Source organism: Cyrtonyx montezumae, unplaced genomic scaffold (genome assembly GCF_038088225.1).
Source record: "Cyrtonyx montezumae isolate F1298 unplaced genomic scaffold, pur_monq_1.0 scaffold_12, whole genome shotgun sequence".
Lineage (NCBI taxonomy): Eukaryota > Metazoa > Chordata > Aves > Galliformes > Odontophoridae > Cyrtonyx > Cyrtonyx montezumae.
In genome coordinates, this window is record NW_027071848.1 from 92,581 (window position 1) to 107,858 (window position 15,278).

The window sequence follows — 15,278 nt, forward strand, 5'->3', positions numbered from 1 at the left end:
CTTCCTTACAAAATAGGAGCTGGCAGTCTGAATTCCTCTCACCTCTGCTGGTTTCGACGTGCCTGGTACATTCATCATTTGGAGCTGTGAGAAGCCTTTAATGCAGCTGTGGTTTCTCTTCTCTTTGCAGACTTCACAGAGCCCAGTGTGCAATTAAACAGACTCAGGTAACTGTTCAGAAAATAGGAAGGGAGATTGAAGAAAAGCTGAGATGTACATCTACAAGCAACGAACTGGTGAGTTGCATTACTTAAAGCCTTATTCCACAGACTTGCTGAAGCACCTTGCTGGTATCTTGACCTAAAACCTTTATTTATTTGTTTTTTTAAACTTGAGGGTGAAATAAACCTGCCATTTCAAAAGGAACCTACCTGAGAAATATATTGGATTTTAGGTTTGTGTGTGCTACTCAGGTAGATTTACAGACAGCTCATGCTGTTTTACCTGTAGTATTTATAATGCATTTTATGCTATGGAAGTGTAAGAATTGCACAGGAAGTAGAAGAAGTTGATCAGGAAAACTGAACTTTAATTATTTAAGTGACTTTTGATAGGTTTTTGTGGTGGATTTAGAAAGAGGTGAGTCTGCTATCTGCATCTTTTTGCACCCTGCTCCCTTTGGGTGAAAAGAATTCATGCAAAAACTGTCACTAAAGCAATGCATTAATTTCAAGTTAATTTTTGGACCTTGTTATAGCTTTTGGCCTCTTGTGTTTCCTGACCTGTTGCCTTCCCCTTAAAAATATCCTGGCACCTGTTTTAGGCTTTGCTCAGTTCAGTCTTTTGACTCAGGTCAGAGCAACGATTCTGCAGAACAGGATAGCTCTCAGGGCTTTCATTTGGAAGTTCATGCTGGTGCTCAAGTGGTTTGCAAGGCAAGCTTCTGTGATGTAAGCTTTAGAAGATGGATTTTTTGGTTTGAGAGTACTTAATTTCAAAAGGTGACAAACTGGGTTAAGGGCTTGACAAAGTAGGGAAAATGAGGGGGGAAAAAAACTGCAGTGCTGTGCTGTAGGCAGTCAACTCCCTGAGGAGCAATGTAACATCTGTGAGCGACTCCAACCTATAGCTTATTGGCCTTGTGCTGGTATCCTGGCTATTAACAGGCTTTTAGTCATCTTTATCTCTTTTTCCAGTTATAGATCTCCTTGTTCCTCTTTCCAAAAGCTTTTTCTTTGTAAATACATGAGCAGAATTACATGAAGAGCATTAAAAGCAAAAATGACAACGGTAGTGCTCGTGATGCAGCTTCTTAATGAAATGATATATAATGCAAGGAAATAATTACCCACTTTTCCTTTAACAGTCAAAACTCTTCTTGGGATTCCATTCCTCTGTAGAAATGCATGTGATTCCTTAATACTGAGTCATGCTTCCTGCTGGAGCCTTGAACCAAGAGGCTGAGCATACGTGTGTAACAGGCAAACAGGCAGAGGGGAGAGTTCAGCAAGTGCTGACTCTTCCTTATGCAGTTAGTGTTGAAGACATGTTATCTCTGGTAGTTGCTTGGAAGGAGTGAAGGCTGGCTGAGTTATGCAGTGTGGCAGTGTGTGGTGGTACGTGCTCAGGGCTGGCTTGTGGCACTGCCCAGCTGCCCCTGGGGTTAGCAGCTCTGTCCAGGGTGATGGCTGGACTGCAGGATTTAAAACTGTGACTCAAACGTCTCCTGGCTTTAGCGTGGACTCCTCATTACTCATCTTCCTCCTGTGACCAAACCCTTTGCCAGGGAATTTTTGCTGTGCTCTGCTGTTAGCATCCATGTGCCTGTCCTGGGGGAGTTTCCTGCTGCCTCTCCTTCATCTTCTGATTTCTGCCCTGGGCCAGTTTGCATCACTGAACACAGTAGAGGAGATGGATCCCGCAGGACAAGCAAGCACTCCAGAACACAGCTGAGTTTTTCTCCTTCCAAAGCAGTAAAATGATTTTAGTCCCTCATAATCTGTTACATGTGGTAATCTATTGCCTCACCTTCTGCTCTGGTGGATGCTGGTCTTATTCTGTTTCTTCTTATCACCTCTTTTATGGATTTACCTACTTGAGGAAAAACTGAAAAAGACTAATTTTACTCCTGATTTACCTATTTCCTTCTTCTTCCACTAGAAAAAGGAGAGTGAATGTTTACAGTTGAAGATCCTGGTGCTACGTAATGAACTGGAAAGGCAAAGGAAGGCCCTTGGTCAAGAAGTAGCCTTGTTACATAAGGAAAGGAAAGCTTTACATGACAAAGGTGAGTGTACAGGTGTTACCACTTCTGTTGCAAATGTTCATAACCTGAACAGAGGTTTAAAACTGTGCTCAGCTAAAATTTCCTGAAGGAAATTAGAAGAGCTGTGCTGTAGTGCAGTAAGCAGTGGCACTATGCAAGTATATTTTAATGTCACAGGGGATGTTTTGAACCTGTGACTAGGATCCCATTGTGCTACAAGATAAAAGCCATCCTTAGTAGCTTACACAGTAAGTAGAAGTTGAAGTGCTTTTTCTTTTTGGCATTTTGTTTTACACTGAAAGTGTCCTATGGTAAAATGCTACGTGGTTGTGTCTGCAGAGCTTACCTGGAAACAGTTTGTGTGGATCTTGTTGGGTCTGGCCTCACTGGAGAGGTTTTTTTTCTGAATTTCCCATAGAATCCAAAATAATTGGTTACTACAGAAAATGAATTTTGTTATTTGTGTAGTTCTGGCTTTGCTTAAGCTATGTTAACTGAATTATGCTTCTATAGAGGCTGTGAAGGGGACAGTCCTAAGAGAGAATGAGGCTTTGTAGGTTGCACTTGGCTGGTGAATGGTGTATAGTACACGAAGAAGGACACTGTGATTCCCCAGTTTGGCTGCATGATGTGGAAAGTGGGCACCTGGGAGTAAATGGAGGTTTAGTGCCAACACTTACAGTATTAAGAGTAGATAATGACGATAACTAAGAAAATCTTTGATACTGATTGCTCTTGTTTCCTAATTCCTCTTATTGTGTAGGAAATGCATTTGAGACTGAGTACCAGAAGCTTCAAGAGCATAATGAATCCCTGCATGAATTAAGAAAAGAATGCACTGCAAAGAGGTAAAAGGACCCATGGTTTTTATTCCACTTGTCTGCAATTGGAAAGGAAGTGCAGGTTTGAGATGAAAGCATCAGAAGAGACATCCATTGTGCAAGTTCTTCCTGCTGTCACTCTTATGCTCTTTTTAAGAGGTGCTGCAGTTTCTAGAGAGCAGAAGTGAGAATGAACAGTAGAGAGTCTAGAGCAGAAAAGATGCTTTGTTGCACAGTAGAACTTTCCTGCCAATTTTGGTGAAGCACTGCTTTGTGAGAGTTAATTGTCATAGTCAAAATATCTCTATAAGAGAGACAGCTGGTAATGAAAAGCTAGTGTCGTATCATTTATCTTAATAGAAGTATGTTGCTGAGGGAGGAGGGATGACACTTGCAAAAATGTGGGAAAGGTGGTGGGTGCTGGTATCTCTATTCAAAGCTTGTGAAGAAGCTAATGATTTTGGGTTCTTTTCCCCCCAAAGAGAACTCTTCCTGAAGACCAATGCCCAGCAGACCATTCGATGCAAGCAGTTGCTCTCAGAGCTATCCTATATCTACCCTATCGATCTGGTATGTTTTGGATGTCCTAAAACCTGAGCTTGATGTAAGAAGTGGGAAGTTCATGTCGTACCTGGAGCAAACCAAACCCCTCTTTTCTTCAGGATGAAACTTCCCCTTCACTTGTGCTGCTTTTTACAGCTTTTTCTTGGATTTGGTCCTGAGGCTGTAAACCTCACACAGAGAGGACTTCTGCCAGCATCTCTCAAATAATCTACTCTTTAAGAGTAGAATGTCTGTAACTGTAACTTAATGGATACTTGCCACTTCCTATATACAACCCTGGCAGTAGGCTTGCTTAACTCTTAACGGAGTGCACGAAACCAGATGTCAAAGTGTAGAGCTCCTAAACCTTTTCCTGCACTGAATTAAGATAAACTTCAAGAAGAAGAATTTCTGAATTACTTGAAATGTGGGCTAAAAGGTTTTCTCAGTCTGTCTGGTTTCACTGAATTGTTAGTTTATGTTTACGAGATATGCTTTGTTGTCTCTGGGTTTTGTGTAGGCTTCTGTTTTCTGGCTGTGATTGTCCCATTCTCACTTTGCACTGTTGATTTTTGAACTTACAGAATGATCAAAAGGACTACTTTGTTTGCGGAGTCAAGCTTCCTAATTCTGAAGACTTTCAAGGTAGCTGGATATTTCATGTAGCTCTTAGAGTTAATTCTGCTTCTGAACTCAATAAAATTGAGTAAACTGATGGCCATGGTGAAGGATTCACGTTTTTTGATGGGGAGGGTCTGGACTGCAAGAAAACTTGCTCAGTGTTGGTTCCTAATGCCTAGCTAGTGCTAAGGTGGGTTGACTCGTAGACCTCCGTATTTTGAGTTTAAATGGTGATCCACATAAGTACAACTTTAAAGCTGCCTGATGCTGATTCCTGCCACGGTATGGGAGTGTTTTACGAGCCAGCTTCTTCATGATGTAGCTTTCTACATCATGTTTTTGCAGAAGCAAACACATACACCTGCCTGTGTCCCAGTCATACAGGTGACTGTGCATCCATCAACAGGTGTTGGTTGGGATTTGGAACTGCCTTAAAATTCCCTTGAGAATTTCTTGCTCCCAGTGCTTGTTCACTCTGCCAGGGGCAAAAACCTCCATCGATTACTCAAGCCAGTAAGAATTAATGTGTGCTACTGGTGGGTGTATTAAATGCCTGAGTAACAGAGGCGTAGTCTTTAACATGTTAATTTGTTTTTCTGGTTGTGCTGTGTACAATGAGCTCAGTTCTGTAATTCATGAGAAAGCAATGCTCTGCATCTTTTGGCCTGTTCTCAGTGCTCTGAGATTTAATGACTCTTTTATAAGGAGTTGCTCCTTATATCAAAGTCTCTAGAAATACTGTGTTACTGGGAGGAAGAACTAAGCATTCAATTTAATGAAATAAGGAGTTAAATTTGGAAAGCAGTTGTCTAACTGTCTAGTAGCTGCATGTCCTCTCTTGTTCTAGAGGTCAGTGTGATGTTGGAGGTGCTTAGCATCCTTTAAAGCTTAAAGAGGGGCTTACATTAGCTAATTGCCCAGGACTCGTGTGTGCTTCACTGGGGATGGTTCTGTTCTTTGTATTGCTGTGTTTCCTTGCAAATAAAGAAAAGGAATAATAAAAAAGGAAAACAGAAGGGAAAAGCCCTTCCATGGCTAATGTATGGACTCTAGAGAAGGCTGTAATCTGAACTGCTGAGACCTGTGTGTAATTCCCAGTGGGTGAAGCTTTCTGGTTACAACCTGAAATGTCAGATTGAAAGTGATGGTCTAAAACAGTGGGTTAACCTAAGTTTTAGCAGGCAACAGAGTTCAGACCCCCGGGTCAGTGTGTTTCCAGCTGATCTCACCAGTGAGGGAAGTGATGGAGGAATGCAGTGTTTCTCTGACCTTGGCAACATGTCAGCTGCATCTCTAGAAACACAGCAAATAGAAGGCTTTAATTATGTCTTGAGGTTCTTTTTCACTTTTCCCATCTCTTCTTCACCCTTCCTGACCCAGGCAGACTTTGAGGAGAGAAGCTTTTAGCTCTGAAAGGGTAAAATTGATAGGAGGACATGCCATCAGCCATGTAATAAACAAGACAAGTGGCAAACTGCAGGGAATTGTAATGCGGGCTGTTGGCTTCACTTGCATCTGTTCTATAAGTTATATTGTTCTCTGAGCAATGAGAATGAGTTTGTGCTGAGTGTGCTGAGATTCAGTTGATTAAATAATGTTCTTTTCATTATTATTCACAGCAAAAGATGATGGAAGCATTGCTGTTGCCCTGGGCTACACCGCTCATTTGGTTTCAATGATATCCTACTTCTTACAAGTGCCACTCAGGTATCCCATAATTCACAAGGGCTCCAGGTCTACAATCAAAGATAACATCAACGACAAACTGACAGAGAAGGAGCGAGAGTGAGTATGCCACAGATCTACTTCTGCTTTCTTCACAGCAACTGACAGACAACAGAAAAAAGCACCTGAGCTTGAGCAGTCCCGCGTGCTCAGCTGGGTTACTGATTTTTGAAGTTGTTAACTGCCTTCAGTAGCCCTGTGACAGTACTTCTGAATTTCTGATGTCCAAATTCTGTGGTCTGACAATAGTTAGCCCAGCTTTGTCATTTGGGGCCTGTTGGCAGGCATGTGCTCTTGATAAGGCATCTCATAATGATATAAAAATCTACATAGTGTCTTGTTGGTAAGCTGTGTTTTCTGATGTGAAAACTTGCCTTTTTGTGTTTTCCTATCAGCTGTAGGAATGAGTTGCACGTAACAGGAGTAGCCTTCAGTGAGGGCTGCTTCCAGTGCTGCTGCAGTGCTCGATACACAACAAATTAAATAGCTTTCTTTAACACTGAGTTAGGAAAAGAGTATTGTGGATTGTTCCTACTGATAAATCAACTTAATGCTCAGTGGAGAGGTTTTCATCTGGTCTGTAGTCATTGTCTTTTGCTGTGTACCTCAGCTAGAAGACTATCTTGCTGTCCTTAAAACCACTGTCTGAATGCTTTCTCTTGCATTTTGGTGCTCTGTTTTCCCACTCCCTGCACCTGTGTGCTTCCGCGTGAAAACAGTGACACTTGCTGCCTCAGCTTTGCTTTGTAGCCTGCAACTCAAAGGAATGCAATGCTGACCAGCTGTGGGAGGCCAGCTGCTCCTCTCTGACAGTTGCAAAGTCAGGTTTGCAGCACCAGTAACGTCCTTGTGGTTTTTTTCCACTTGCAGCATTTGAAAAAGGAGGAAGGGAAATGGCTGGGAGGAAGCTCATTTGTGGAGAATAGATGTCTCTATTGCCTCATTCAAAGCCTCAAACCTTTTCTTTTCTTTGGATGCATACAACTGAAGCATTTTAGTATTGTAGCAGTGTTTCCTAATAGTTCTGTCAGGATGGAAGGGTCTTTCCATGTTGTGCATAGTTGAGAGGGTTGGGATTCTTGAAGCCTCTTATTTCCTTTTGAAGCTCAGTGACTTCTGGCAGGACAGCAGAGGTAATTTGCTTTAAGCTGTCACTGAGGCCTTACTGTTCTGACAAGATAAAATATGGATTGCAGTAGTTGTCCTGCAAATGATTTTTGATACCAGTTTAACAACTCACCCAAACATTTCCTGGATAACTTACACAAACACATTAATGTTCTATTAAGTGTAGTTGTCGAAGCATATGTAAATCCCCCCCATGCATCCCATTCAGAAGCATAGCAAGCTGAAACATTTCTGTCTGGAAAACAGATTTGAGGAGTAGAGCTTGCCTGTGTGTGGGTGTATGAAGATTAAACCAATTTCCTGTTGTCTGAGACGAAGTGGAAGGTTCAGTCCTTTAGGCTCCAGCCTTCCAAACCCTCAGGACTCAGTGCTGTATTCCACAATAAGTTTCCAAAAAGGAGAAAGTTCAGCTAAGTATATGAATCCCTGTTGGGCTTTTTACCTGTGTTCTGCAAGATTGTTTCAGGATTAGCTCCTGCCTGAGATCTTCCCAGCTATTGGAGAGCCAGTCCTACCGACTCCCAGGTGACTTGAGTTGCTATGAGAAACCTCAAATGCCTTAACTTGTGCTTTTCCTTCCACTCTAATGGGTCATGTTCCTCACCTGCTGCTGACTGAATGGAGCATGGCAACTGATGTGCACTAAGTTTCTTTATTTCAGTGACCTGCCCTTGAACAGCTTTTCCAACTATATAAACTGTTGAGTAAGTACAGCGAGGTTTTCTGTGTACTTCATCTTTATTATAGCACTCTTTTTTTTCCACTTTGGAGTTTCCACTATGGAGCTTTCATATTGAAAGCTACTGAAGTCAGACATTGAGGGGAAGAGCTGCTTTCACTATCGCTTTCATAAGTGCATGTTTGTTTTTAATAATCTATGATACCAAAGCTGTTACATCACTCATCTTTCAAGTTTCTCTATCAGCTTCTTCAAGTCCTTATAATAAGCTGGTTAAGTATTTTGAGACCTTCCAGAAAGTCAGCTATATTAGGGAAATGCTTCATCAGCTTAGGCTTTGTTTACCTGGATGAACCTAGCTCCTTAACTAAATACTTCCACAAGATTTTTGTGTGCTGCCGTTGGGCTCAGTGATCATTATGGGTCCCTTCCAGCTCGAGGTGTTCTGTGGTTCTCGTTACTGGCACTGAAGCATGCACAAAATAAGGGGCTGAATACAGAACTCCCAAATTCAAACTACAGTGCTTTCCTCCCTCCAGTGGCAAACACCCTTGCTAAATAAGCTACCTCAAGTTCTTGGCACTGTTCTTGTGGAATAGAGACCTAGCACTTCATCTTGTTTTAATAAACGTGCTAAAAAGTGAAACTACTGGTGACATGTTCTGATGCCATCTGTCAAGCGGTGTATTTAATGCTTCTGTTAGCCTGCTCCCTGAGTTTTAAAGAAGGCATAGGTTCTGATTACAGCAAAATAAGAAATGCTGTGTCTGGAGTAAGATGTGCTTTGAGTAATTGCCTGTGTTGGTGGTGCTGCCATTGTGATAATATTTCTAGTTAGACTCAGGTTCTGTCTAAAAATGCTGATAGAAGCTAAACATCTTGCAAAGAGGATACTGCTTTTTGCTCACTGGAAGCTATCTGAATCTTTTCAAATGATATCAGGCTTCTTGTTTGTTTGAGTTCAGTGGAGTGTAGCTATGCCATCAGTTTGAGGATCTTTTGGCTTCCATGTTGACTCAAGGCTCTACTTGTTCTCTGCATTTTGTAGTTGAAACTTCACATGGCTCTTGTTCAAGTTTTAAGCACAGAATAGCAGAGGAGCTATGGCTGCCACATCCCTGGAGGTGCTCAAGGCCTGGATGGATTGGGGGCCTGGTGTGGTGGGGCAGGGAGGGTTGGAGCTGGGTGGGCTTTAAGGTCCCTTCCAACTCAAATCATTCTGTGACTCTTTTCTGTGCTGCCCTTTACCTAGGACAAGACCAAGTTGTGTCACTGCTGTATTGTGACTGTAATTGAGGTTCAGAAGAACCAAAAGTTGAGAAGTGTTTCTTTCTGAACAAACAGCAGCTTTAATTTCTATATAGTTATCGAGCAGTTGAATTCCTTGCTAGCTTTGAAACAAACCTGTGCAAACTATTTACATTTTCAGTTCTTGATGAAATTGCTCCAGATTAAGGGTGGAAGTGGTACGTATCATAGAACAGCCCAGGGCCCATCTGACCTGGCCTTGAATGCCTCCAGAAATGGGATATCTATGGCCTCTCTGGGCAGCCAGGGCCTCACTGCACTTAGAGCCTGATTTCATTTCATTGCTTAATCCACTTGGTAGGCAGCAGAGGTACGAATAATTAGAGCCAAGTCACCTTTCAGTGGGATGAGGCCATCTTATAGCAATGGCAGACTGAATTAAACATCAAGTGCAGATGGCTGTCAGATCTTCAGCATGTTTCTGTGTTTCTCTAGGATGTAAAGCTGCAAGTGAGTTTATCTTAAGGATCTTATTTGTGGCCAAAGAACTGCAGCACTGCATTCAGTGTGTGGATGTTAATTTATTTGCATGGCTTGTTGACTGAATCACATTCAAACCTGCAGGGGTTCTTAGCTTATTTTGGGATGCTTTTAATTGGTTTAAGAGGCCAATCTTGAGAGACATTGAAGTTAGGCCAGGTGTGCTTTTAATGTGCATGTGTTTGAGCAGTTCATTCCGTGGGCAGGGATTATATTTAAGACAGGCTCGTTTGCACTAATGAAGCAAGCTTCCAGCTTACTGTGTGTGTTTCATACAGGTCTAAGTCGAGCAGTCTCAGTTGTGGCCAGCAAGTTCTGATGCAAGAAGTTCTTTTTGTTGGACCTGAGCAAAGCAGAGCTGACATCAAAAGCAGTTCTGCATCAACAGCACTTCCACGTTACCTTCCTCAGTGAGCTGGGGTGCTTTTCCCTTCAGCATGGAAAGCTGGATTTGCAAACAAGAGGAGCAGAGTCGTGCTGAGCAGGCGTGTGGGCAATGCCTGGAGTGTTGGGAAAGCACTCGTTGAGTGAGCTCAGCCTGAGAGTGCTCTGCACTGCTGCAGACTTGCTCCTGTTTCTGAGAATGTGAAAGCTGAAAAGGAGAGGAGGTGGTTATTGCTCTGTGTCCAGCTGCAGATAAGCCACTTGCAACACAGCCATCAGAAACACTGTGACACAGGCAAGTGAAGAATAACTTCATGCTGATGCAACTTCATCCAGCACCACAGAGAAACCTTTAATCACACTTGGTGCTTCAGTGAGGTTGATAAAATGGCAGCTCTGGGGGAGAGATCTTGGCAAACTGGAATCAGATGGAGAGAGATGGTTTGTTGGGAAATCTAATAGCTGTCAAAGCAGAATTGATTCTTTGTGGTAGATTGAGTGTGTGTTAAGTGTTCAACTGTATAGCTCAAAGAATGCTTTTTGCCATGAACTTATCTTGAACTGTATTTCTGCGTTCCACATTCTTGAGGATATTTAGCTAGAGTCCAGGGCTGTTATATTCTTGATCACTGAAATGGTGCTTTTTGCCTTCGTTGGGCCATCATCTGTTACAGGGCATAGATTATAAATTACATCAGGTGCTCTTTAATGAACGTAGATGACATTAACACTGGCTCTGGGAGCTCACAGCTTGTACGTGCTGCTAGCCAGGCTGAGAAAGCAGAGTTTGTCTACTGCAATAGATGAGCCCCCAGCCCCCAGACATCCACAGCTGAGACATGTTTCTGTGAAGATGTGCTGGTCTTCCCTTACTCCCATTAGAACTCTGTGCTCCTGATGAGATTATTTTTCAAAACATTACTTCATTTTTTAAGAAGCGGGGACTTGACCTGCTTAAAGTGTCCTCTAGTTAAAAATGATCCCTCTGTGGCAGGGAGATTTAGAGCCCTGATAGCACGGCTGTCTGCTCTGTCCTTACAGATGGTCCTTGCAGTGTAATATCCATCACAGGGAGTGCAGCAAGCCCTGGGTGCAAGCTGCAGTGTGTCAGGGATCTGCACAGTCAACAAAAACCCCTCCTTGCTTGTTCCACGCGTTGCTGGCTGCACTTTTTAGGTGTGTGAAAGCCTTATTTGCTGAACTAGTGGAACGCTATCTTTGTTTATTACTTTTTATAAATTAGACTACCTTATCAAGACTCTCCTGACTTGGGTCTTTGGTTTCCTTTCCTCCATACAGCCTATACATATTGAAGCAATCATGCATCCTCCAAGAGCAGGGTCACGACAGTTACACTGCTTAACAGAAAGATGGCAGTGCTTCTGCTTCTGATTATCTCATTGCTGAGCTATTCAGATAGGCGTTCTGCAAATGTTTCACACAGCTGAATGGCCAATATGTAATATATTTTTCTTTCCCAGTAAACTAATTATCTTTGTGTTGTGTCAAGTGTGAATGAGGAAGTGCTTTGCTCCCTTGGCAGTCTGTGCTTTTGTCATCAGGTTTGTTTTACAAGTATTTGTTTTCCCTCAAGTAGAGACTAAAAAACATAGAGAAATCAAATCTGCATTTGCTTATGATTCATATCCATGTCTTAATCTCATCTCTAACAAAACAAAGTGTCTACTGGTAATTTCTTTGACTCCCATTTCATTTGATGCTCAGCTTTACTCACCAGGTGGGGAATCCTTATTTTTTTTTCCTTTAAGGAAACTTTTCCAATCCTGCTGTTTGCTGGCAGTCATTAACTGTTCCTTGCAGACTGTTGGTCCCTCCTAGGGCAGCCTGTGACCTCTGCCACTGAGGAGCTGAGTGGTGAAGGCAGGTTTGTGCTCTGATGTTTTAGTTATGATCTTACCACCAAGAGTTATCTGGGCATGTTGTTTAAGATTTGTGCCAGTGTCTGCTCTGAAACAGATCAAACCTCAGTGTAGCTTATCTGGAAGGAAGGGGGGTTGTGAAGCTGTGCACGAGGGGCATCTGCTGGAGTGATAAGAAGTTGTAAGTGCTGGGTGTTCTGGGGGGTTTGGGGCACTGGGCAACCTGATCTAGTGCCTGATTTGGTGGTGGGCAACCCTGCCCATGGCAGGGGGGTTGGAACTAGATGATCTTTGAGGTCCCTTCCAACCAAAGCTATTCTGTAGTTGTATGAGCTCTCCTAATACTTCATCTGAAGAGTGCTGGGTAGTAGTGGTTCTGACTGAGATGGCTGGATGGTGGTTGCCCTGCTTGCTCATCTCACTTAAAGGCTTTCAAGGTTTTATCCCAGGTACTTTTACAGACTGGAGGATTTTACAGACTGGAGGAAGGACTCCTGGAGAACAGCCCTGAGGAGAAGTACTTGAAGGGTCCTGGTGGATGAGAAGCTGGACATGAACCAGCAGTGTGCACTTGCAGCCTGAAGGGCCAACTACATCCTGGGCTGCATCAAAAAAAGGGTGGCCAGCAGGGAGAGGGAGGGGATTGTCCCCCTCTACTCAGTTCTTATGAGGCCCCATCTGTGTCCAGGCCTGGGCCCCCAGCACAAGGAAGACACAGAGCTCTTAGGTCCAGAAGAGTGCCACTAAAATTATCAGAGGGCTGGAGCACCTCTCCTCTGAGGAAAGGTTGGGGGAACTGGGCTTGTTCAGCTTAGAGAGGACAAGGCTCTGTGAGACCTTCCAGTATTTGAAAGGAACATATAAACTGGAGGGGGATCAACTGTTTATATGAGTTGATAGTGATAGGACAAGGGGGAATGGTTTTAAGACAGAGGAGATTGAGGTTGGGTGTGAGGAGGAAGTTTTTCACTCAGAGGGCGGTGATGCACTGGAACAGGTTGCCCAGAGAGGCTGTGGATGCCCCATTGCTGGATGCATTTGAGGCAAGGCTGGGTGTGGCTCTGGGCAGCCTGCTCTGGTGGTTGGTGACCCTGCCCATGGCAGGGAGGTTGAAACAACATGATCTTGGAGGTCCTTTTCAACTCAGACCATTCATTCTATGATGATTCTATGAAGGTTTATTCTGGTTGAGAAAAGCCCTAGCACTTTTTCCTCTTGATACAACATTCCTTTATGATGAGCAAATAGTATGTGGTGAGGTTGAAGAGAAACCTGCTCCTTCCCCTGCCTGCCCCCGAAAAGGGGGTGAAGTCGAAACTTAAACTTCAGTAAACACTTAAACCTTTTTCTTGTACAATCCTCATACTTCAGCCATACCACATGAGAACTTTTTTTTCAACTCTTTATCTTAACTGGATTTGGATTTAGTTCCTTCCTTGTATAGGGTATTCCATCCAAGGACTTGAGCTTGAAATTCATCGGTTTCTAAACTGCCCTGCTCTTTTGGTAGAGCTGTGTGAGGCACAGTTGTTCTCTCGATCTGATGGATGACTCTCTGCTATTGCATCAGTAGTGACTGTTACAGTCACAGAAATCCCATCAGTTCATTATCTCTTTAATTGTGAATAATCAGGTTTCAGCTGTGTGCTGCCAAGTCAATAGACTGCACAGTCATCTCACTGCATCCGTTCTGCTTACCATCCTCAGAAATGAGATGTGAAGGAAGAGAAGCCACATCAGTTTTGTGTTCTGCCACGGTGGGTGCCCTTGTGGAAAGGTATGGCAAATGTGGTGATGTGAAAATACAGTGGTATTGGCTTCACCTGGTTGTTAGGCAGAATTTCTGATCTTCTGTTAGCTAATGAGGTGATGAGTGTCGCCTATGCGATGTGATCAGTATTTTTGTGGTTAGTTGCACACAGTGCTTTTTTTGTTGTTGCAGAAGTGGATCAGCAGGAATCACAGAATATAAATGTTGGAAAAGACCTCTAAGATCCACAAGTCCAACCCCACCCATCCCAGCATGCCTGCTGTGTCCCTCAGTGCCACAGCTCTGTGGTTCTGGGTCACCCTGAGGGACAGTGAGCCCACCACCAACCTGGGCAGCCTGTGCCAGCACCTGACTGCTCTTTTGGAGAAGAAGTTGTTCCTAATATCCAACCTGATTCAGGTTTGCCTTGTATCAGGGTTTGTCGTTGTGGATATCAGGTGGAAGAAAAGACTTACCTGTCCATGTCTGACAGCAGAACTGCAACATCATTATGAAGCATTATGAGCATTTTTGCTTATGAAAGGGGAGGTTCAGAACGTGTTCAGTAATGGGAAACATGCTGTAGCAAGTTAAGATGCATCTCCTACCTTCAGCTGTTCAGAGTCTTACTTTTCTGGAGAGTGCCATCTCTGACAGTAGCCACAACTTAGTATTTATCCAAGCACTCTTTGGTGGGGGGCATTGGTTTGGTGTCCTAAGCATTACTTTACTTTGCAAAGCTACCAAAAGCTTTTGCATCATTTTGAAAACTAATGTTATTTAACACAGTTCCAAACAAGATAACTGTACCAGGCTTCAGTCAAGGGAAAACAGTTAAAGGTTTTACACATTGCATTTATTTTGCTCGCTTCTTCCCCCAAACAGCTCTCTGAAGCAGAGATTAAACTTCGAGACTTTTAATATAATTTGGTATATGGCAGAAAGACTGAACAGAAGAAAGGATAAAAGATGTGAAACATCTGGTGTGATACAAAAGTAGAAGCAGGTGAAAGCAGTTAAAAATGAAGCAATTTCTTTAACTTTAAAAATAGTTTATATTAAAGACAGGCGGTTCTGGACAATAAAAATTGGCCACCATTATATTGGTACATATGTGTTTTTTTCCGGGTACAGAGGAGTTCATAAATCACAGAACTCAACTGAAAATGTCTTTGGACTTGAATTCATGAGAGATACTTGAGGTCTGAAAGAAATATATGGAATAAAGATTCTTTCAACTTTCCTAACAGCTAACATCTGACTGAAACGGGAGTCCTGTTGTGATTTACTGTGAGTTCATCGGAATCTGAAGCTGCAGCGTAGAACAACGAAGGATTAGCTCAGTAACACACGAGGATGTGAAGTTGAGATCTTGATGATGAAGTGTTTGACTGAGATCAACTAAAAAAGGAACTTCAGAGTGGTTAGAGCAGAATAACCAGGACAGTTTACGAGTTGTTTAAAAAAACCCACCCAACTATAATACCTAAAATCCACAACCCAGACTGATCAGCATTTAGGTTTTCCAGGATCAATACCTGTGTGTGATATCTTCACTCTTCAAAGCATCTTTTTCTCTTGGTGATGGGTTTTTGGTTTTTGAACACGTTGGTTGGGCTGGAGACGTAGTAGCAGCCAACATTCTGCATAGAAAATAAGGCTGAAATGAACCCTGGAAAGTAGTGTAGACCTTCCTACCTGATGGGGAGATGAAGATCATTTAGAGGGAAACGTTAGCACTGCTGAGAGTTTT

The 15,278-nt window shown here is 42.9% G+C and overlaps 1 protein-coding gene across 4 annotated transcripts in view; it reads left to right on the plus strand.

Annotated features, from left to right (window-relative positions):
• Nucleotides 1-15,278, plus strand: part of UVRAG (UV radiation resistance associated) — a 79,936-nt gene that overhangs the window by 30,737 nt on the left and 33,921 nt on the right. For all 4 annotated transcript variants that reach the window (XM_065729902.1, XM_065729899.1, XM_065729900.1 and 1 more), the window contains exons 7-12: nucleotides 131-236; nucleotides 2,101-2,227; nucleotides 2,970-3,054; nucleotides 3,510-3,597; nucleotides 4,155-4,215; nucleotides 5,811-5,976. In XM_065729902.1, coding sequence (XP_065585974.1) covers nucleotides 131-236; nucleotides 2,101-2,227; nucleotides 2,970-3,054; nucleotides 3,510-3,597; nucleotides 4,155-4,215; nucleotides 5,811-5,976 — 633 coding nt within the window. The remainder of the gene's footprint in view (nucleotides 1-130; nucleotides 237-2,100; nucleotides 2,228-2,969; nucleotides 3,055-3,509; nucleotides 3,598-4,154; nucleotides 4,216-5,810; nucleotides 5,977-15,278) is intronic.